The sequence below is a fragment of the Octodon degus genome, unplaced genomic scaffold, assembly GCF_000260255.1.
Source record: "Octodon degus isolate 3935 unplaced genomic scaffold, OctDeg1.0 scaffold00269, whole genome shotgun sequence".
Lineage (NCBI taxonomy): Eukaryota > Metazoa > Chordata > Mammalia > Rodentia > Octodontidae > Octodon > Octodon degus.
In genome coordinates, this window is record NW_004524845.1 from 1045215 (window position 1) to 1070136 (window position 24922).

A 24922-nucleotide genomic window follows, 5' to 3' on the forward strand; every position below is an offset into this window, starting at 1 on the left:
TATCTAATCACCACTGTTAACATCTCTTTCTAGTTTTTTTTAACTTTTAGTTTTAAAAAATTTGAAGTTTTGCCTGCTGTGGTGTCATAACACTTGGGAGGCTGAGGCATGAGGATCACTGTGAATTCAAGGGCAGCCTAAGCTGCATAGTGACAAAAACAAATGATTTTAATTTTTAAGGTTTTTAAGTGCTCAGATATACAAATGATAAGATAATACATTCTTCTGAAAACTTCAAACAGTACATATGCAGTACCAGATAATAAAACACAGAAGCCTTCCATTTCTCTAGCAAATTTTATATCAGTGGCCAAAGAGATAATTTTTAGGAACCTGGGACTGTAATACCTTAACCTAGTGATGGTGAAACTTTTAGAGATACATACCCAAACTGCAACCTGAAACCCACTTACTTACCTCAAAGTGCCAACACAATATGGCAATTAACTGTGAATACTGAGGTTTTGGCTTAGAAAAAGCAGCCTAACATCTTTTGTCTTAAAAGAAAAATCAACAACATGCATGCCTTAGGTTTGCTACCACTGCCTTAACTTATAAGGCTAACTTTGTGAGGATTTAGACTAAGTTTATACTAGATACACAATCCTTGAGAAACAGTTAAGATATTTTAATTATTTATCATTTGTCCTTGGTTTCCATAATGTCAACTGTCCAGTTAAATTAATCTCTGGATAATTTCATAAAGGACCTTATTTCTCAGATAATAGGGAACTAAAATTAACCATAGCCTCAGAGAAATTGTTTCTGGTTCTGTATGAGGATCTTTTTATAATAAATTTTATTTTACTTTTTATAATTTTCTTTTATTTTGAAGAGTAAAAGCTACAGCAAGAAAATCAAAAGCAAAGATAGAAACAGGGTACATACAACAATACACATGTTACAGATTTTCAAAACAAGAATATCTGACCAAAAGTGATTGATGCAGTATCTATTTTCATCATCAAATCTGTTGTTCAGATTAACAGATATAGTTACACAAGATGGGATATATGATTGAATATTACCACATGCTTCCAAGAAATCTTAAATTTTTGTTATTGTCTCTTTTTTATTACCTTTTTAAAAAATAGTTTAAAGACAGTATAATAATAATTGATATGACATTAGAAATGACACGCATTTAAAAGACCAAGATGACAGGTATTTCAAGCATGGCTTTAGTATTACACATTGCTGTCCTCAATGTAGTTCCTTAGTTCACAGATAACAACATATAAAGGTATAACAGACACAGTTAAATGGAAAGAACTTAAGGATTTAACAGCAAAGAGAGAAAAAGGAGAAAAGTTAGGAAATAAGGTAGGGGCAAAAACATACATGTATATTTACAAGATGGATAAGGCAATAATCCTAGAAATTTCTATCAGGTTTTCGAAAATAGCAGTTAATGGGCAGAATTCTCACTGTGATTGACTCTATATGTATAAGAGGATCTTAAAAGAGTATTGCATTTAGATTCTGTGGAGACAGAAGGTAGTCTACTGTCACCTGAGCCAATAAGAAGCAAAGCAAGTTATGGGGTAGCATTTGTTTTTCTTTTTTGTGACACTAGGGATTGAACTCAGGACCTTGTGCTTGCCAACGCAGGCACTTATGCCGCTGAGCTATACCCTCAGCCCTATGGGGTGGTTTAGAGGTGATACGTGTCCCCTGTGGACGCCAGCACAGGAGTTGGCGGAATTAGTGACAGGCATTGTGATCTCACAGGCACCCTGACATCTATCAGAGAGGTGATCTGTAACAGTCATTATGGACAGTTATGACCCAATACTGTGAGCAGCCCTACCGAGTGGATTTTGTTCCAAGGTACTACCCACTTCCTTGCATAAGCTCTTCTAGTGTTTACTCATTAGCAAAAGATCAGTAGACAGAAATCTTTTTTGATATTTTTTTGTACAAGGGATTGAACTCAGGACCTTGTGCTTGCCAGACAGGCACTTACTCCACTGAGCTATATCCCCAGCTCCAGAAATATTTTCATTAGTTTAGATTTACTTCTCATTAGCCAGTGCTTCATTCTGTATTTTACTTTTATACAATTTATTTTCATTAATACAGTATAAATCTTAATTCAGACAATCTGGATATGTTTAAAAGTTTTCTTTTTCATATGCATGTTACAGCAAATTGACTTTAGTCCTGGAGAAACTGTCAGTTGAGTAATCACTGTGATTTCAAATGGACACAGAGAACAGATACTATATAGATTGGTATTTTTAGGAAGATTTGAAAAAATATATTTTCAACAGTGTCTCTTCCTGTGTTTTTACCCTATACCCAGGCTAGATTGCAGAAGAGTTAACATAGAAAGATGTGTACTTTCCAGTGATTCTCTTTTCTCCTGTTATACAAAGCACACTGATGTCTACACAAAGTTAAAGTACAGAGAATGGAGACCAGTATAGCCAGGCCAAGGAGCGTGACCTTGGTGTTTCTTTGCCTTTCTTTGGGTAGTCCACGCTGTGGCTCACCCTCAGCTGCTGGTCTCCACAACTGAGACCATTTCCACCTAGCAACTTTGGGTTAACTCAAAAGACCATTGTAACACTCAGTACAGAAGGTGCTTTAACATGTTTTCATTAAGCACCGTTTTGTTCAGTATGTGGGAAATGGTTTTTTCATTATAGCTTAAAATGTATTACAGAAAAATGTATTTAAGCACAGCAAGAGTAAAATAATCAAGAATTAGGAATGAATTTTTTTTTCTCCAGTTAGTGGGGCTATTCCTAACTTCTGGAAGCAAGGTTCAATTGTTGCCTGATTTTGGATCATGGCCTTTCATCCCATGAAGTTTGGTGAGTTATGTGCATTTGTCAGGCATCCTTTGAAAAGTTACTTGTTAGGTCCTTTGAAAAGTCAATACAGCAAGAAGCTGGCATTGAGGGTATAGTTTAACTAAAACCTAAGTTTACTGTTAAGGCAAAGTCACTGTTAATAATTAACCCCAGAATTCACACAAAGTGGTATCAGGGGTTGCTTTGAAGGAGGGAAACTTTTTTCCTCCTCAGTGACCATGTATTTCTTAAAGGAACAAGGGATAACTTCCTAGAACAGTCTGCCTTGAAGAGCAGATCAAATGAATAGAATGGGGGGAATGTGTACCTCCTAAAATGCAGTGGCTCAGTCCTCCTTGCTCAAGTCCTTATTTCTCTTATAAAAATAATGATTTCGGATGAATCATTTTTAGCATTTTTCCTTATACATAAAGCAGTGTAGATACTTGTTCCCCAGGCTTTCTTATGCAAGCTTACTTTGAACATGAAGTTTGATATCTTAAGTTTATTGTTACGGCAAAGTCACTGTTAAATTTGATTCCATTTTGATCTCTGTGCTCAAATCTGTCTTTTATGTGGAAGGGCATTAAAGAAATAATGTGTATCAGCTTAATTTCATGAGGGTATCCCCTGGCCCTAGCCAGCTACAGTCATACTTGCCTCAAAGCACTGAGTCTCACTGCTAATTCAGTTCAGAACTGCTGGGAGGCAAGGATGACTGGTTTCCCAGGCTGGGTAGATGTTTTCCATGGTGTTCTACACCGGAAGTACAGCCTGTTATCACCAATGTGCATGTGGGGAGGGCAGGAGCCATGGAAGAGCAGCAGAAAGATGAAAGGCTATTCATTGAGCTTACTTTTCCTTTTTTTTTTTTTTTTTTTGGTAAGCCTCAAGAAACAAACATCAAATAAAGTTCATTGGTACTTCTGTTCCCTGTGCTTCTATTAGTTTATCTTTAGCATGAGACATGGCCAAAATTTATCTTTAATTTATCTTTAATTTGTTTATGTTTAGTGTCCTAAAGTTTTGGAAGATAGCATTTAGTTTGTACTTGTCAGATACTCCTTGGACCCTTACAACATTTCTTGCTGTATTCACCCTAAGGAAGCAAAGAGAAATGATTGTGATGAAGATGGTGGTGGCTGTTATTTTTTGAATTTGGCCTTGAATTAAGGACTCAGCACCAATGTTTACAATTTAGTTCCCCCAATGACATCTTCAAAACAGACAGTAATGATTTTCTATTATTACAGGTAGAAAAACGTTATGAATAGTTAACTCACTAAGTCATTAATTTCTTAAGTGGTGGAGCTAAGATTTGAACTCAGGCAGCTCTGGTAGTATAGCTAATGTCATAATTCTTATGGTTGTTATCTTTTAAAGCTTGGTAATTCTGTTACTTGCAGAAAATATAGCGCTTTCCCAGACTCACCAGACAAAGAGTTTTGGATGTTTCCCATGTGTAGAGTGAGGTTACAAGTTTACAGCTTCTTTATCAGCCTAGATTTTTAAGACTTAAGGAAATTAAGATATTGGTATAATATGTTTCTAAAGGCAGTTGTTATAATTTCAACATAGGTAATAGAGTAGAACTTAAGTAAAAGATGGCTTTCAGGCTGACCTTCTCTAGCCATTCTTCTGGCCAATACACTTGTCCTTCACTGAGGAACTGAGGAGGTGAGTTGGCAGGCTTCTCCACTTGTCAGGCAAGGGCCTCCTGACAATGACAACACTAACATGACATTCAATGAGTATCAGTTATGAGCCATGCCCTAGATTGGATGTTTTCTGCTGTGTAGTCTTTATCAGAGCCACTTTCTAAATGAGCATATAAGGATAGAGGTTAACAATGTTTTGAAGCTTAAATAGCTGGTAGCTAGAACATGAACCCAGGTCTGCCTGATTTATATGCCCAAATTGTTAATCAGGATCTCACTCTGTGCTTTCCATAGGCACACACACATGCAGGTACAAGTGCACACACAGTGACTATTGCTGGGAGTCTCACTGTGGTACTGAACTCTTGTGTTGAACACATACAAGCTCCCGTTGTTATTAAACTTACCCTTTTCAAGTATTTCCTTCTGGAAATGTTCCAACACTATCAACAAATCTAAGAGTAAGTGAAAATATATAGAAGTACATTCACTAGACATTGAAAATTTGATGGCATGATTTATATGTGTTAAGTTTTATTTTCACCCAAGTTTGATTGATGTGTGTGGTTACAGGATTGATCATTTATTTTTGAGTATATATCAAATGTAATTTGTAATTTACTTTGTAATTAACTTTTTGGATTCCTGGTTATTATTGATTATGTAATTTTCTTTGCAAAACTTTATAATTTGGCTATTCTTGATGTGCCTATGCCCCTGAAATACTGTGTGATTTTATGTTTTAATTTCTTCTGCTTTGCTCTGTAAAAAATTTACCTATTATTATTTTTATTATACTCATCCTGTCTTTAAAATATCTTTTTCTTCATTTGGTTTTAATTGACTTGCAGTTTCAATATTTTAGTTTTGAAAAATTCTGAAATTATTTGAATTTCTCATTGTCCAGAACAAAGACAGCTCAGGATGGGACTCATGCTTGGTTTTCTTACATTTCCCAGGTCTAGGAATTACATGGAATTTACAGATTGATCGCATTAGATCTTCTCACTGTATAAACACTTCACATTGGTGCAAAGATGTTTTTGCTAAATGATGTGTAAAATGCATGGATTCTGATTTGTGAATTGTGTATTACTTCATGTACATAATTAATTGCTTCCAGATGCTCTATACCCCTCTCAGGCAGGATGCTCAGTAGTTTATCCTCCTAGTAGTGTGGAGGAGCAAGATGACAGTCATGGATGTTTATTGCATTGAAAGAGATGTTTAAACATTCTGTGGGGATGTCATTCTGGAAAAGTTAGCAGACCAGTTTGAAAAGATGTTGGACATGAGAGTGAGACAACTTTCTATCACTGTCTTTGTCTCAGTTCCTACAAGCATCGGGCTTACATTGTCTTTCTTTAAGGAAAACAAAATTCTACTAATTAAACTATCTGAAAAGTTTGTATATGTTCATTGTAAGACAGAAGGCATCAAATGAAAATTGAAAGTTTGCTTCATCCTCCTCCTTTTATTTATAGTACAGAGTTTAAAAGTTTATCAATTGATGAATAAAACACAGTAGAGCTACCATGCAATTGATGTACCCTGTCTTTTTGTTTCAGACTTAGTCTTTATTTAAGCCATCCCTTTCCCTTCATGTTTTTATTACTGCTGTTTTAAGGCTTTCTCTAATTTCTTTCCTTCCCAGTTTATTCCTATGCCTGTATTATATGGTGTGTTCCTGTACATGGGGGTAGCTTCGCTTAATGGGGTACAGGTAAGTTTCATAGCAATCCAAGCAAGTCATGCCTTTTTAATAGTAATTGCTTAGTAATATATCTTTGAAGAGAAGTACTAATCATTAATGTTTGGTTAAGAAAATACATTTATTTTGTACTTTCTCCACTTTTCACCTGCTTTTCATTTCTATTTTAATCAAGGAAGCTACTAGTATTAGTAAATCTTATTGTAAGTGTCCATTCTTGAACCAGGCTGTTAGCAGTCACTTGAACAGGAAAAGAGAGAGCTATAGTTCTTCTTTTCTATTTTTCTCTCTGGCCAACCCTTTTTCCCTATCATATCTTTCTTCTGGTCTCAGGAAGGACACTTAACATTTTTAGTGTACTGATTGAGATAGTGCTTATCCACTAGCCATAAATCAGACCCACATGTGTAAACATAATATTGTCTCCCTAGTGTAAGAACCTGAAAGAGCAAATAAAATCTGAAAGGTACAATAGACATAGTAAAAGGGAAAGAAACTACTCAAAAGGAGTGAACAATTGGGATGAGGGAAAGGAGAAAAGAAAGGAAAAAAAAAGGAAGATAAAAAATATATATGATAGCCAAGATGATTGTACTATTAATTTCTATCAAACTTTTTTTGTATTTCATATAGAATCTATAGGTTCTCACAAAACAGATCCAACTCACAGGGATTCTCCTGTTGTTAGCCTCAAAAGAGCTGGGATTACAGGTGTACACCACCACACCCAGTCTCAATCGTTGTCTCAGCACGCCCCGGCATGGCACACTGGGGATTGAACCCCGGTCGCAGCATCTGCCTAAGCAGGCACTTTAATCCACTGAGCTATTTGGCCAGCCCTGTATCAGTTTTTTGAAAGCATCAGTTAATGCTTAATTTTTTTATTTTGATCAATTTTACATGCTTATATCTGGTAATCGGAACAACTACTTTGAAGACAACAGTGTGCAAGATAACAACCTCTGTTAAATACCTATCATCTTGGTTTAAAAAATTGTGTATCATTTCTAATGTCTCAGCTATTATTTTTCTATTCTCTTTAAAATGACAAATAAAAATAAAAATAAAATAAATGTAACCTGATAGTACAATAGAGCTTTTTTATCTGCATTTCTCAAGACTGAACTTAGTGATCCAATTTTTCATCAGTGAACAGTTAATGTGAGTTTGGTTTTTATAGTGCTTTTTTGGGAAAACTTCAGTTACAACTTTGGTAAAACTGACCCCTTTTTAAAAATCAAACAGGATAAATTTTTAAGGACTTTGTCTTTCAGTTAAGGTTTAATTTAATTGGCACCAATAAACTGGAAGTTCTGTTGCTTTTTGGCACTTTGTTAATTGCAACCTTATTTAGGATGCAGTAGTGTTTTAATGGCAAAAGACTTCATGTTCTGTGAACATCATAAGAACTTATTTGAACTCCTTCAAAATAGCCCTTGTTTTCATTTATTGAATTTAGGTTAACCTGGTTTTAAAGTCAGATAGAGCTGGGCAAGTAGCCAGACCTCCAAATGAGAAAAGCCTATTTTACTTTTCTCTGTTTGGGTCCATTGAGTAGAGTTCTTAACCACTAGGATATTTGTTACAAAATATAAAGTGGCTTTTCATGGACTGCACTAGATTAATGTACTTGCCAGTTAATTTGTGCTTCTGAGACTTGTAGTAAGTATAAAATTTTAAGACTATCTTTCTTTTATCCCCTTTGTAAATATTTATTTCTTTTAATAAAAAATAGGAACCAAACTAGTAGTCCTTATTTTTATTTGTCCTTTATGGTCCAGTGCAGCTCATAATTTGGGTTCTGTGTATATGTAGGAGCTTTATCAGTGGTTGGAACTCAGTACATTTTGATGGAAGAATCAACCCAATCATAATAACAGAGAAGCAGAAATATGCCTAAGGGATACCTAGCACATTTCTTAAATTCTTCAGCGCTATTGCTCCAATGCCTTTTCACCTTTCCTTACTTTCCTCTTGATTCTTTCTTCTTTAGACTCTTTTGGCAAGATTTATTAAGCAACAAATGTGGTAACTCAATCTTTGTAAATGAGGAGGGTCTACTATACAAGAATAGCTCTTTAGGGGGAAAGAAACTGTCAATAGGGAATCTCTCCAACAGCATTGTCTGTAAGTCTAGTTTACGTTTACACTTCTCCTTTCCCTCCAGAAAGAAAATAGATTTATTTCTAGGTGCTTATAACACAATTAGTCTATTCAACAACTATTTCATGAGCATCCTCTACTGAAATATACTATGGTGGGTTTTTCTATTGCATTACCTTAACCGTTGTTGATGTCACCTCAGCAGCTGTTCTTTGAAGTACAGCACCTAGCCAATAGATGCTTAGCTGTCAGTCCAGTACACATGGATACATGAATATGTGCTGGCCTTTCTCAAATGCAAATATTAAGCTGTAGAGGTGATGAAACTCACTGTAATGCTTATGTGGCTTTCCTTATAAAAGTAAATGGGAAACATGGCAGAGTATATTAAATTATATCATAGATAACTAATGTGGACTCCACAGAACTATCAGTGCATTCCTATTTTTAAGGTGAATACTTCCTGTACATCCTTAGAACATCTCTGAAATGTACACATTGTGTAATATCATCTCTTCTTTCAAATAACATAATGGAGGCAGAGTGAGATGGACATCTTTAGTATAACATGGCTCATATAGACACAAAACCCTCCCTTAAGATTCAGTTACTAAAATTAGAAGCTTGGAGCTGAGCATCTAGAATTTATGTTTAGATTGATGACTTTATTCTTTGGTGACCACATTATTTCATATATTTGCAAAATTATAACAAAAATTAAAAGACTTGTACTATGACCTGACCTTGCTAGGCTGAATTACTGCACTTCTTACCCAGTCCTTGTCCTTTGGAAAGGACGCTGCTTGCTTAAATTACATAAGATAAATCACAATGGTTAGTTGGGTGTGGGGAGTGACTGTGAGTTGGCTTACAAAGGAATGCTTTCTTGCTTTTCCTTCCTAGTTCATGGATCGTCTGAAACTGCTTCTGATGCCCTTGAAGCATCAGCCTGACTTCATCTACCTGCGCCATGTTCCTCTGCGCAGAGTCCACCTGTTCACTTTCCTCCAGGTGTTGTGTCTGGCCCTGCTCTGGATACTTAAGTCAACAGTGGCTGCTATTATCTTTCCAGTCATGGTAGGTGCTCCTTAACTGGACCAGCCAGGAGGCTGTGCTTCTAGCTTGTGGTTACTGAGGGCATCAGACCCAAATCTTTTATGTATGGAATTGTTTCTGGCTTTGACCTCAGCACTTTGGGCAAGTGCAATTCTTTGTTAGTTCGTAGGAGTAGAAACTGAACCTAGGGCCTTACACTAGCTATATTCCTAACCCTTTTTAAATATTTTTAATCCTTGTGCCTGAGCCTCCAAAAGTGCTGGCCTTACAGGTGTGCATGATCAGTTCCACATTTGAACAGTTGCAGTTTTAATTTTTCTGTGTCTGCAGCATGATTCTATAGTTCATCCTAGACAAGCTCATGAATCACTATACTGCCATTAGCTCACCAGTAAGACAGGAATGGCTGCCAGTCTTCTGAGCTTCTACTGTAAGCACCAAGAGAACAGCACATTACCTGACAGAGGTAGATGCCAGAACAGGTTCCATATTTTTAAAATATTGCACAACAGAACCAATCTAAAGAAAGGAAAAGGATATTTAGTTCAAAATAAGAGAAGTGTTTGGAAACTTATGAGAGCTCATCCAGTGTGATTCCTGAAGCTCTGCTGGTTTACTTCATGCCAAGCTTAGGGAAAGACAAAACTCTCCATCTTAGCCGTGGTACCCAGAGGAGTAAGGCCAAGGAACTAACAGCCTCCTCTGAATCAGAAGAAGAACAGGAAGTGTAAGTTTGACCATTACTGACTTTTATACCTTCCCGTAACTCTCCCATTTTTGAAAATAAATCAACATACACTAAAAACAGGTCACAAGGCCTGTGTTTTTCCAGGACTCTTGGAGGCTCAGGCAGGAGGAGCAAATCCATAGAGAAAAGCTGACACCTAGAGAGCTTGATGAGGGTAAGAACAACTGTTTCACATGAGACCAAGCCAGGACTCCGAGAACTTACTGCACACTAATTTTTCTGATGAGCAAAGATACCTTTCATGTACATTCAGAAGTGAAGGAAGGGGATGGATTCCTCTTTAAGGTCAATTTGTAGAACCAAAGGCACAGAGTCAAGAATAGGGATTTTAGAAAACAATGTGGGCCTTTTCTTGCTTTATTTTGGTTTCATAGCCTCTGCTAAAATTGCTAATGTCTGCAATCTGTTTCCTCAGCTGTAAGATGAGATGCCTAGGAGTTTAACATAGTCTCAGGCTCATGGTAAATATTGCTATGGTAGTTGCTGAAAACTCTGTAAGCACAGTGGGTGAAGCACTCTCTAGTATGACCTCATTAAATGTGTCTTAGTGCATGGTGTGGGGCTAGATATTGAAAAACTTTGAAATTTTTGAATCATTAAAAATAAATTTTCATTGGGCCAACGAGATAGCTCAGTGGACTAAACGCTTGCTTAGGTAAGTACAGGGGCCAGGGTTCGATCCCTGGCACCGCATACCATGTTGGCCCCACCCCAGGCACACTGGTGGAGTCTGGGTGTGGTAGTACATGCCTGAAATTCCAACACTAGGAAAGCAGAAAGCAAGAAGATCACTAAGAGTCTGAGCTGCACAGTGAGACCCTGCACACACACACACACACACACACACACACACACACACACACAAACAAAACAAAACAAAACAAAACAAAAAAAAAAAACAAAAAAAAACTAAAAGAAAAAGAAACAAACAAACAAAAAAAAGAAATAATTTTTCAGGCTATTTGCATTTTTTCAGACCTTTACATTTTTAGTTATTCTACCAACAATCTAACATGAAAAATAGCATTTTTCAAAAATAATTGTCATAATAAACTTCAAATTTAATGTTTGTCCATTTCAAAAAACAAAACAAAGTAGGTTTCAACTGAGACTTTATGAAACAACTTTTGCTATGAAGGAAACAATAGTGGTCGACTTAGAATGAGCCCCTCAGTTAGTGAGAGTTCTGTCATGCTCTCACCTCTGGGCCATGGACTTTGCTGAGTCTGAGTGGCCAAGATCCACATTCATTCTGACTGCATCAGAGGTGCTTTATGTTGTTGTTTCTTACCTCCAGATCTTGGCACTTGTAGCTGTCAGAAAAGGTATGGATTACCTCTTCTCCCAGCACGACCTCAGCTTCCTCGATGATGTCATTCCAGAAAAGGACAAGAAAAAGAAGGAGGATGAGAAGAAAAAAAAAAAGAAGAAGGGAAGTTTGGACAGTGACAATGACGATGTAAGGAACCTTCCAAACTTCTCAAGTAAAGCTAAAGAAACAAATGTGAAAAATGTACTTTTTCTTACCTGATATGAAATGGAGGAATGAGTTCCAAGACTATTTGTCTAGTCTTGTGTGACCTACCACATAGTTCTTCTGTTTGCCATTTGTGTTTTCACTTTCCTCCCTAAGGACTTTATAACCATTGATGCACTAAATATGATTTCTAAAATATCATCACTGCACTTGCAGAATTGTAGTCCCAAAGATAGAGAGCAGTTTGCTTAGAAACTATATTGCATTGTTGTCAGTAACAGGTATGTCTCAGTTGCCTTCTCTCATTGCTGGGACAAATACCCAACACTCAAAATGAAGAAAGAAAGGTTTATTTAGCTCACAGTTATTGGAGGCTTCAGTCCATACTCACCTGGCTCCAAGGCAAAGTGGCACATGGCAGAGAGCAACATTTCATGGTGGTGGCAAGGAGCAGAGAGCAAAATGGAGGAGTAGCAGCAGCAATGGCAACAGAGAGCAAGTCTGTCTCTTTTGTTACATTCAGGCTATCTGCCCCAGGCTGGGTGCAATATGCATACTCATAATCCCAGCAACACTCATACCCCTAATCCCAGTGGATCATGAGTTAATCACAAACTCTTGAAGTCCACCCCATGACTGAATGAGGCTTTAGGGGGACAACTAGACACAAACCATAATAAAGTAGTTGAGATAATAACTTGTTTTGTATGACTTTGATTCTAATATAGACACACGCCAATGATTTCATCTCCCAGGCCTTCCTATGAGTCTGCTTGAGCAGGCTCAAACAAAATCATGCTATTAGGTTAGACTGAGCACTGTATTTGTAATATAGTGATTTGTCATTTTCTCTCTGTAACTTGGCAAGAAGTGGTAAAGGTAGTTCAAGGTTGGATGGTTTTTTGTTCTTTTTTTTTTTGTCTGCTTGTTTTTTTTTTTTTTTAACCAAATTAAGGGACAGTATCATCTCCACATGATCCTCTTGAAAGTCAGATGATTAAGTTAAGAAATGATTGACCATTTATTTTTCTTTAGGATGCCGTTCACAGAAATGCAGATGGTCCATTAGGAACCTGTAATCAGTCCTGAGAGAAAAACTAAAATATGTTTTCTTTAACACACACACACACACACACCACACACACACACACACACACACAGTGTGAAAGGATTAACAAAATTATACTTTGCATGTGAAATTGTGTTGAAGATTTTGCACAGTGCAGTATGGCAAATGATTATTGTGTGCTTCATTCCCCATCATAAAGTAGGAATATGGTTAATTTTAGCATCTGTTCTCTGATTGATAGTTTTGTTCACCCATGCCTTATCCTTGGTTATCTATCTTAAAAGCTCCTTATTTTTGCTCCCAGTTTACACTTAGATTTAGACTGAGAAAAGTTAATTTAGTTTTATATTTTTAAAAACTTAAAACTTTTTTCAGTTCTACCGAGGTCTGACAAATAAAATTGTATATATTTAAAATATACACAGTGCTGCTTTGATGTATGTAGTTGTCCTTTGCCTAGATGAACATAGCCATAAGTGGTTGAGCTAAAACTAGAAACCAAGGCTGTGTGCTTCTTTCTATTTTATCAGGCTATCTGATTGTATTCTTTCTGTAGGACTTTGAAATAGCACAGTGAAGGAAGGCAACAGTCAGAATTGGATTTCAGATAAATTGTTTCAATAAGAAGGAGCTAAATATATGAGGCACATTTAGCTAAGGAGGAGAGTCTGAGGAAACTTTTATGACTGTCATTGTCTGTACTTAGCCAGAGGAAGTATATAGATTTTCTGTATCAATAATGATAAAGAAAGAGGGAGCATATTTAAACTGCAGCAGAGATTAATATGTAGGATTAAGAAAAATGATGTGTTTATACATCAAATAGAAATCAAACTTTGAAATACACTTCTGGACTATTCAAAACAAAACAAAACAAAAGTTACTTGAAATATGGATGTGATTAAAACAGTATTTCATTCTGAATTTTCAAAACTGGTACCTCAGTGTATGTCCATGGGCACCAAATTTAAATTTATTACACATTATAAAAATATGAAGTGATATTATGGAATCCTCTGTAATGTCTTTTAGGAAAAAATAGTAATCCTAGGGAATATTTTAAATTTCAGTCATGAAAGATAGATTGTGAGTACCTATATAGTCTTATAGTTCTTAAATATGATTGTCAACAAATTTTATTTTGTATGCTTTATTTTGTGAGTGTTTGCTATTTTCAGCTCTGTATTTCCAGCAGATTTCTTGATGACAATGTGTGATACTTGTTTCTTTTTCCTCTTCTCCACTCCACCCTACCAAAGACAAAGAAAAAAAAAGGCCATTTGTTCTTAGACAGAGAAGCCAGCTGGGCAGTCTGTACGCTGAGTCCTGAGTGTTGGGCTGGTATTTGAAGACTGCCTCTGGAAGCTGACTTTCTCAGTGCTCATGGTCATTTGCTGTGGTGTCTGCAGATATAGGGTGTCACACTAGGATCCCAGGGTTACAGCTCTGTGAGCGAAGTGTGAAGGATGCAGCTTGCCACTCAGTCAATTTTGAGCCTGTCTAGGAGGCTATGTTTGAAGAGTTGATTGTTGACCTGCACATCTATAATTGTTATTATTTTGGGAGTTGTTTGAAGTAAGACATATCATTCTTAGCACTGTCATAAAGCACATGGAACATCTTAATAATTTTTTTCTTTCCGGAAGTTAAAGGGTATTATTTTAGCCCTCTAAAAAGATATTGTAGCTCATTGTCCTTTTCAGACTCCTCATAAAGGAATTTTCCAGTATATTAAATTTGTATTAACAATCTTTTTTGGGGCTGGGCAGATAGCTCAGTGGATTAAAGCACCTGTTTAAACAGACACAGGGACCAGGGTCCCATCCCCAGTGTGCACAGTTTGTGTTGGGTGGTCAATCCTTTAAGAGCACCATTATTAGCAGCCTAGCTTTACCATCTGATTCTGATAATATTACTCTGATTTTCTGAGCATCATAGATATTTTGTTTTGGTTTCATTTTATTGTGTTTTGTTTATGATTTTTAGTCTCTTTGATAAAAGTAAATTGAAATTAACTTTAAATCTTAAAATTATATCTGATTCAGCATTGAAATGAGAGGTTTTCTCCCCCAGGTGCTCATTGATAGTGGAAAAAATTCTTCTATTTGTCCTGAAAGGAAATAAAGGCCATAATTTTCTTGGAGATGGAATTTGAGGGCATAAGAAAATAAGCATTTTAGAATCATATTATATTTTAGGAAGTTTCTTAGATTTAATCTGCTTTCACAAAGAGAATATTTGCTTTACTAGCACAATTTCATGTTTACTGACTGGGAGTTTAACTTGTGGAAAGCTTTCCAATTTAGCTGTATTAATGGCCACAGTATGGCTCTACTTTCAGTGGTCTCAAACCATTAACCCAAAAGACAGAGAAGAAACATGAATGGGAAAAATGTAAAATTTAAAAAGTTGGCACACTGAAAATGATTACATCTCTAGATTTTCTCTTTTCTATGTGAATGATAATAATAAGGTAGATTGTATCAATGCTGTGAAGTAAAAAGGCTGAATAATAAGATAAAACATTCTAAAAACTCTCATACATTTTTTTCACAGTCTGACTGCCCATATTCAGAAAAGGTCCCCAGTATTAAAATCCCAATGGACATCATGGAACAACAACCTTTCCTAAGCGATAGCAAACCCTCCGACAGTGAGTAGAACTAACCTCTTGCCTGCTTGCTCAGTATGATTTGCACTTACAGAAAAATACTTTAGAGCCATCATCTACATTAACTTTTCCTCTATTTTATCTTTGTTTCCTATCCAAAGACTTGTACTTCATTCTTGTCAAATTTTCTTTTTATATTTCTTACAGTTTATTCTTAACTTCTTTTTATCCTTATATAACCTTCACAATTTTTGTTTGACAGTCTTTTCTCTTCCCTAAAGCCATCACCAGTTTTTTTTTTAACTTCTAAATCTGTAACCATGTTTTTAATAGCTTTTTCCATATCCCCTGCTGGTATTTACTTATTTATTTATTTATTTTTATTTTCCTGCTGATACTTAGAATGGCAGCTTATAGTACTACATCACTGTCTGTTACTGTTTGTCTTCCTTAGGTCTCAGTCAATTAGCTCAAAAGACAAATTGCATCATGACTTTCTCAATGATCAGCAAAACAGTTGCCATTATTCAGAATTTAGTGATATTTTCGATTTTAATTGGCAATCTAAAAATAAACACACTTCTTTAGGTGTAACTCATATATGGTTTTTCTTCCTAATTTCTTTGTTTATCTTCTGTTTCATATCCATCACTGTAATGTACAGGTCTTTCTGGGGTCACTGCCTGCTGGCTTCTGTATAGTGGTTTGTGACATGTCCTCCTTTCTTTTGTTTCTGAGTTAACAGGTCCTCCTATTTGTAGCATTAGTGAACAGTTCAAGATTTTCCAATAGCAAGTAGTGACTGCCTCCAAATTATCTTTCACTTTGAATTCATATTTGAGGAAAACAAATTCTTTGTCTGAGGTGCACTTCAAAGGGTACTGATCTGTTACAGGAAAAATGATACTGAAATTTTTAAATTTCTGTTTGACAATGTCATTTCAGTTTCAATAGGAGAAATTACCAAGAGAAGTTTGAAATAAACGACTAATGATGTCATATATTAGTTTTTAATCACTGAGTCACAAATTACCACAGAACACACATGCTTAAAATACCAAGCATACATTTTCTCACATGATTCCTGACAATGAGAAGCTCAGGAGCAGCCTGTTTAGGGAGTCTGGTTCAGAGTCTCTCAAGAGATTGCACTTCAGGCTTTCTTCTGAGACTTAGTCCCTGAAGACTTGATTAGACCTGGGGATGTTTGCAAACTCTCTCACAAGGCCTGGCTGGAGTTCTTGGCTCCTTGGCCTGTGGGCATGTCTGTGGTGTTGCCTGAAATGTGGCATCCCTAAAGCCATGGGTAAGTGAGACAAAAACCAAGATAGAAGCTGCTGCAGTCTACTGCAGTTGACTATTACACATGACAGTTGTACTTCTGCTGCATTCTATCAGCTATAAAAACCAACACTGATGAAATATGGGGAAGAATCACATCAGAGCATAAACACCAGGAGATGGGGCATGGCGAAACCTCTTAGAAACTTGGTGGCACCTGCTTTAAATGAACAAGTGCTCCCCTTGTCATCTGACTTGTTACTGAGCCAGGCTTTCTGCCCACTCTCATAAGAGAAATTGGGTTAGGAATTTCTTGTTTATCTCCAAAACCATGTTCTGATTTCATTCTTCATCACTGGAGAATTAATGGCAAAAGAGGACTGTGACATATGCCTGTGTCTTTGGTTGGTTTCATAGCCTGGTATTCTTTCTAAGGACAATGTAAAGGCTGTCTTGTAAACATTTCCTCAGCCAGCACTTAAAGCTTGTGGTAAGAGTTTGCATCTCAGTTTATTTTTTATTCTCTCAAAAGCCTTGTAAAACTATAGACTAAAAGTTGATGTCATGATGGTCTTTAAAAGAACATAAAGGTCCATAAAAGGACAAAGTTGATCCAAGCAGAGTTGCAATGAAAAAACTTCAAAAGTCCTTTTTCACCTTGAATAATAGCTAGACCATGTTGTGAGTATTCAAAGTGGCAGGAAAGTCAAGAGTGAGCAGCAGATAATGAGAAGATGCTATTACCATAGAAATACTCCTCTGTTGCCCTTCCCACTGGGAGACAGTATCAGTCCATTCCAGGAGAGCCTAAAGTAGAGGAAATGATGTGATTTGGACTGCATCCTTCTACTGAAACTCTTAGCTTTATATTGTATTTATTTAAATTGTCTGCATTGCCTTTCTTACTCTTTTCAGTTGTGAAAGATGCATCCATTTTTGTGCAGATTTTTATTTTCACTCTAATTTTATACTACCTACTACTTTTGACTTAAATTTATTTTCCAGGAGAAAGATCATCAACATTCCTTGAACGCCACACATCATGCTGATAAAATTCCTTTCCTTCAGTCACTTGGCTTGCCAAGGTAAAGGAGGGCACAGTATTTCACCTTGTTCTTGAGATTTCCCCATGTACATGCAGTCAGTGGTGGGCTAGTGATAGAACTCGTTCACTTTTCTTTCTGTGATTTAAAATAAATTATCCAAAGACCAAATTTACCCAGTTCTCACTTAGAAAAAGTCCTTCTCAGAGACCTCCTTGCTCTAGGAAAGATGGCCTCATTCAGTCATTAAACTACAGTCCAGGGCTAACCATAGCTCAGATCCCTTTGACGTTGCCTGATTTCAGGGTAATCATCATTTTCTTTCCTGGTACAGCCAGCCTTTAGTCTCCTTCTCTCTTAACAGAACCTGAGGGTGACAGATTGGATTGGATTCTCAAAAGATTTGGCTCTCTGAATATCTTCACTATGTGGGTGTTTCTCTCCTGTAATTTCAAACAGTATTATCATTTTGTCTTTTGGAGATGTATTTCTGTTATCATTTTTTAAAAACTAGTATAGAATCTTATATCTACCTGAATTTCTTGACTCTTTTAGTATTAAATTAAAACATCTTGCTTTTTAATGCACATGCAGTGAATACTAAAAGAGAATAAATGTTGGTATATTTGAATTCTGTACAATGTGTAAACATTTGATAAAAAATCAGATGTACTTACTATTTTTTTTTCATTTTCATTTGTTTTTCCTCTGCAGTCCTCCCAGAACTCCAGTAAAAGTTGTGCCTCAAATCAGAATAGAAGTTGAGCCTGAAGACAATGATTATTTCTGGAGGAGCAAGGGAACAGAAACTACACTATAACCTATTTGTCTTTCTTACAACTAATGGTTTTGTTGTTTATGTTCTTGTTTTTTCTCTTTTTATCTGTTGTTAATTTTCTAATATTTGTTCTGTTTCAGTTTTTGATCACTGGATAAATAACACAGCACTCTCTCTGCTTCTCTCTTGCATAGGTAAAATCAAAACAGTAGTGCACTGCACCTTAGAAAAGCGTCTGCAGAATCTCTCTTTGTTCTTATGCTCTCAGATGTGTCTTTTGACAACTTAGTTCCCCTGTTACTCAAGACACATGGAGATCCTTGTCCTTTTATTAAGCAGAGGTCAAGAGTATTAAAGATTTTATAAAACTTTTTACTAAAATTCTGAAGGAACTTAACACACTAGCTTTGGAGATGTGCTTACTGGCCTACTTTTGTCTGGTAGAACAAACTCTAACCTCCAGAGTCCCTTCTCCCCTCATAAAGCTCCCCAGGACTGGAAAAAGTGCTGCTATTCTAATTTTCTCTGGCTTGTAAGCCCTAATCATAGTTATCAAAAGAAGAAAAACTAAAGGTACTTTAGTACCTTTACTAAAGTAGAGGTACTAAACATTGCCACCATTGTAGCAAGTGCTGGAATGTCCCTTTTTCCTATGCAACTTTTTTTAACCCTTTAATGAACTTACCTGTTGAGTACTTTGAAGAATATTTTTCTTTCTAGATTTTGTTGTTTAAATTATGGGGCTTAACATGCAACTTATTTTTTGTCAATTTTTAAAACTTTTTTTAATTACTGTAAAAAGAATGAATTTTTCCTGCAGCAGGAAACATAGTTTTAAGTAGTTCTACCTCTTATTTGTAGCTACCAGGCTTTTCTGTAAAAATTGTATTGTATATAATGTGATTTTTGCATATACACCCCCCCACATGCACAAAATCTCTAGGGTAAACCAGAAGGCTACATCAGATTTTAAAAAAATACACCATGTTTCTGAGCATCCATTTTATCCTATTCTCTAGAAGAAATTTAACTTTTTTATGAAGGCACTTGAGAGAGAAGAGAAAAATTCTTACATAAGAGAGTAAATGCTGTTCTGGTAATGATGGCATCTGGATTCAGAGGCTGAGTGTATTACTATGTTACTGCCCTGTGCAGTGTTGTTAGGCATTTTTTCACTTTGAAATATCTGTGGTTATGTATGTGCTCTGTGTGTGGCTGGTGCACATATGGGTTAAGTGAGAAAAAGAGTGACAGTAAACAGAGAACAAACTTATTAAGCCCTGTGTGACAGTTTCTATAAAATACAAACCACATGTGACAATCACATAAAGGGTCCAACAAATATATCCCTATGGAAATGAAGGCAAATATGACTTATTACCTGGCTGGCAGTTATGACCACCAATGTTGTAGCTCATACTGTCAAAAGAAAATCCATAGGAATATTGACAGCTCACTTACACATCCATAAGGTTTTACAGGAGAACAAGGATTCAAGTGAATATATTTTAACAATACTTTCACACAATCTTTGTAATTAGAACATTTAAAACATGTATGTATATTAATTTATATGTATATTTGTTTCAGAGTACCATATTGGAAATTAGACCTTATTAACCAAATTTTGCATGATATTTAAATATAATGTTCTTAATGAGTTATATTATATGTTGAATAGGACAACATTTTAAATGTGGAATCATAATCTTGGATTCATATAACCATAACTGTGATCTGTCCTCAGCCATTGGAGGACCACTAGAAACAGATGAAACCACTCATTTTGGCATACTTACTGACTCCACTCATTCTTACATTAATTACATTGTAATTTTGCCCTCTTAATGTTAATTTAAAAATTTTTTTATCCTATTTTGTAATATCTCAAAACTTTTAATTTTATAAAAATTAGACAAAAATGATCTTAATTTTTAAAGTGACAGTGGTAAACTGTGCATTCTAAAATTTCACTTGCCAAATTTTGGCATATTTGCACATAGATCTATCTTCGAAACAATTATTCTGTGTTATCTAGTTTTATTTTACCCTAAAAGAACTATATAGGAAAGTGTACCCTTTCTGTTTACTGATTGAAGTATCCACAGATTGTTTAATAATCATAAAATTAGTTTAATGAAGATATTGTTAAGTCTAAGGCACTTTTGCTTATTTCTTATACAAGATATGTGTGTTTGTGTGTGTATGTGTGTGTGTGTGTTTTCTGTAACAAAAAATCAAGTATTTGGAGAATTATACTCCTTTCCATACCAGTCAAAGAGCTGCTGAAACAGTTTGGCCCCTCATTGGAGCCTTTGAGCAGATTGAAGGCTATCTGCAGGCCCACTGTGAGCCAGGTAATGTCACTCTGGGAGAATGCCAGGTATTTATGTTGTAAACACAAAAGAATATCTTACATTTGCTACAACAAACCCTTTCAACATTGTGGAATCCAGAAAATAATTGTTTTTTTAAAAAATCATTACTTTTAGAGGAACAGAGGTAGTTACCACACTGACAAACAAAATCAATGTTCATGGAAAGCCAACAGATTACCTGTATTCTAACTGAATTTACAGGTTAGATAAGAAGTAATCAACTGAACACAAGTATAACAGGAATTCTTAACAACATACTTCTCTATTTTTTTGCTCTGATGTGCATCTTGGAGATAAATGATCAATTTTCTTGAGGAATAGAATAAGTACACTCAGAGCTGTTACCCAGGATTCCTGGCGCTGTAGGAACTGACTGGTGGGGAAAGTCTGCCTATGAAAAGAGCATTAATTCTTCTGGTTTTGCATTTAAGAGAAAATCTATAGAATATACTGTTTTCCTTGAGAAATTCACTTTTGTCTGCTATGTGTATGTAACTACTTGAAATCCTAATTATTTCATATGCCATAAGCAGTATTGTTCCTGCTTCTTCTTCCAGTCAAAGTTGAAGAGAGGTTGTGTAGGAGCCTTACTGACTTGAGAAGCAGGAGCAAAAACTTTCCTCTTCAGCCCTACAGCTCAAGGAATGGGGAAAATTATCTGTTGTCAGTAATCCAATTTTTGTGAATTTTATGCACATATAACAACACACACACAGAGTGACTTTTATCAGCTATATATTGATGTCTAATATGGAGAATGATTGTCTTCCAAGTTTTTGTTGTTTGTTTTTAACTGTGTGTTAAAGTACTTGAAATGTATTGACTGCTGACTATCTGTCAAAATCAAAATATTTGAGTTGTATTACAGAGGTTGACATTGTTCAGGGATGGGACAGTGTTCTTCAGTCTTTTTCATACCACTTATGTGATTTTGGTGTAGGAACCTGAGATTTTCTTATTTATGTTCCATGATGGCTCACATTGTCTCTCACACTGTGAAATGGGGACCTATTGACTGAGTACAACCAAACAATGATAGCATTTCTCTCAGTGGTTAGGGGAATGTTTGAATGATGACTTCACTGAGCACATTTGCAGCTGGAAATCTTTTAAAAAACCCCAAAAAACAGCTTATAATATATGCTGATCAGTCAAGTTCTGTTTTGACCAGAGATTTGGATGTATCTTATTTCTTGGCTCATTTACTTGTGCTCTGGGGGTACATGCAAAAAATTCTAAATTTTGTTTCTTAGGTGAACACTGAAACTCAGGGTTGAAGTCACCTAGTGAACTTTTAAAGCCAGAAGTAACTTTGTCCCAGTCCTATAATGTGACAAGAATGAACAGCTGCCTCTTGTAGCCATTTTCATGGCTGGTACATATCCATACAAATTACTTTTCAGAATCAAATGCACTTTCAAATATTCTTATTTTATTCTCTTAAGTCTTTATTAACTTTGGAGAAATGATGCATCTTTTTATTTTAAATGAAGTAGATCAACATGGTGGAACAAAATGATAAAGAACAGAAAACATTTCAATATATCACTAGTAATTTTTTCCAATATAAAACCTTAAATTCCTATAACATTATAGTATTTTACAGTTTTATGAAGCTTTCTATTGTGAATTTTATGGAATTAAAAGATGAAGAAGATGAGATATTTTAGCATTTATATTTTTCAAAATTAAATGTGTACTTAAAATAAAGTAACTTTATGCATTTATGAGTGTCACGTGCTTCTGTTCCATGCTTCACCTCACTGTTAAATACTTCTTAGTCTATTCTTTTGGTAGCTACAGTGATGAGCACATAGATGAGTAAGCCAGAATCTCAGTGCTCAGATCACTTTAATTTCTCCAGGCAAGAGGATAAAGGAAGTAGCCAGATTTCATAAGAGATTATTAAGATTTATTTATTTAATAGATTGTAATGAAATTATCTCATTTAAGGGTTCTCATAAAAAAGATATAGGAGATCTCATAAAAGTAAGAAAAATGTTCTCAATTAAGAATAATGGGAGTGGTTTTATGAGAAGAAATATTGTCATTTTTCATATAAGATTAGTGAAACACAAAATACAGTTGTCTTACATCCCGGATGATGTGTATAGTCAATTCTCAAAGTGAACAAAAATGTGAAAAAGCATGACACAGCAAAAATTGCTCAAATGAACAAAATCTCAGAAGAGTCTTCCATCCAGAAATAATTTTCATAAGACTTATCTAATATCTAAAATTTTCCAAAAACTTATTCCTAAATAGTAATTAGAAAATGGTGCTGCTGGTTAGTGGAGCAAACAGAAGAGAAGAGAAATAATCATTGGTGATAGTGAAAAAAGTAAGACAGCAACATTAGCTAAAACAATATTTTCACCCAGAAACTTAATATATAGGCAGATTCTCTGAGTATGTGGGTATCGGTGGTGGTGATGCTAATGGATTGGATTTTATCATTGAGTTGGGATGAACAGTAGAAGCCACACACAGAATAGATCTTATGGGAAAGTTTGATGAATTCTTCAATATACCACACAGAGCTTGTTAAATATTACCATACATGAAAACAACTGAATAAAGAAATTAGGATCAAATATATTTAGTATATTATTATCAACCTAAGATAAAAAGATCTTCCCCAAAGAATAATATTTATTTGGGAATAATAAAATATTGCAGTGGGAACGTGTGTCATCATAAACTGAGTGCCTTCCAAGTGGAGTTAAAGGCCAATATTTAAGGACAAAAGAACAATAACTTACAATATTTTTGAGCAGTAATTCTCACGAGGTTTGCTAACAAGAATACACCAGTTTGAAGTTGAATATCAGTTCCTGAAGAATGAAAGAAGCATTTTTTGGAATAAAGGCATGACAGCGTTTGAGCAAGGTTGTGGTTCTGCTAGAATGTCATAGTTGATTATTCTCATTGCTGAGACAAAATACCCAACATCTAAAGTTAAAGAAGGGTTTATTTCAGCTCACAGCTTGTAGAGATTGCACTCTGGCTCTGAGGCAGAATGTGCACCAGAAATGCACCACTGAGACAGTTAATGGTGTGGTAGGCAGAAGGCAGTGAAGCAGCAAGCAGCAGCAGTGGCAAGCCTGCTTTCCTACCCCCTTTATACTCCATCCATGATTTAACCCTATTAGTTGGCACGCAGGGTGGAAGGGTACTGCGGAGTGTTGGGGGTTGGCACAAGAGGATGGAAGAGGGTCTCACCTATGCTGCACCCAGGCTGGGACTGGTAGGTCCGGCCAGCACAGGGTAGCTGGAAGCTCTCCCACAAACTCATCCTTCCTGGGCTAGGACTTGCAGTTATGTCTTCATCTTCTAATCAACACTCCACAGCACCCTTCCACCCTGTCTGCCAAGTGAGAATTTCTGCCGCGTTCTGGGGACCCCAAGATCCAGGCCTGGGGGTCCCCAGAACGCGGGTCCCCAGAACGCTTCCTCTCAAACTTACTTCACCTTGTCCCCTCCAGACTCAGCTCAGGCCTGGCATTCAGGCCTGAGGTGAAACCCTGCAGGTGCAATCCCTGCAGAGAGAGTAGGGGACAGAACCACCCAGCTAGACTAGGAACAGAACATCTTGCCACAGGAGGACAAAAGGTTCACTCCCAAGGGCAGTAGAAAGAATAAACTGGGCACAGCAGCCAGATCCAAGCCAGGCACAGCTGAATAAATCCAAATTTCATAGATCTGAACCAGAACTTCAGTAGGTGCTAGGATTATAACTGTACCAAAGATCTACCAAAAAGGTCAGAAGACAGTGCTACACAAAATGCCAATGAGAAGGAGAAAAATGCAATGCCAGAATCCAAGACCACCCATAAGAAGTGCAGAGGACACTAACACAGAATTAATTGGGAATCACAGCGCTGAAATCAACGAATCAATGGCTTCAATAATAAAGAAATAAAGAAACAGCTGCAGAAAGGCATAAAGGAACTCAGATTGGAAATGAAAAAAGAAATCCCTGAAATAATAACATCTGCAGTAAAGAATCAAATGCACCAACTAAATAGGGCAAGCAATTAAACACAGGAGAAAAAGGAGTAAATGACAACAGGTAAATAACATGTCAATTGTAAGTCAATACATCTAAATTCTAACCATAAATGTAAATGGAATCAATTCACAAGTTAAGAGAAATAGACTGGTACAGTGGATTAGGAAACAAAATCCAACAATATGCTGTATACAAGACA

At 36.1% G+C, this 24922-nt stretch overlaps 1 protein-coding gene across 2 annotated transcripts in view; it reads left to right on the plus strand.

The window, feature by feature from the left end:
• Positions 1 to 21820, plus strand: part of Slc4a4 (solute carrier family 4 member 4) — a 360460-nt gene extending 338640 nt beyond the window's left edge. Inside the window, exons 20-25 of one of the 2 annotated variants that reach the window (XM_004646547.2) lie at positions 6111 to 6179; positions 9174 to 9347; positions 11372 to 11533; positions 15177 to 15273; positions 17518 to 17597; positions 18270 to 21820. In XM_004646547.2, the coding sequence (XP_004646604.1) occupies positions 6111 to 6179; positions 9174 to 9347; positions 11372 to 11533; positions 15177 to 15273; positions 17518 to 17561 (546 nt within the window). In that variant the 3' untranslated portion in view covers positions 17562 to 17597; positions 18270 to 21820. The remainder of the gene's footprint in view (positions 1 to 6110; positions 6180 to 9173; positions 9348 to 11371; positions 11534 to 15176; positions 15274 to 17517; positions 17598 to 18269) is intronic. The other variant, XM_004646546.2, reaches the window with a different exon arrangement.
• The last annotated feature ends 3102 nt before the right edge of the window (positions 21821 to 24922 follow it).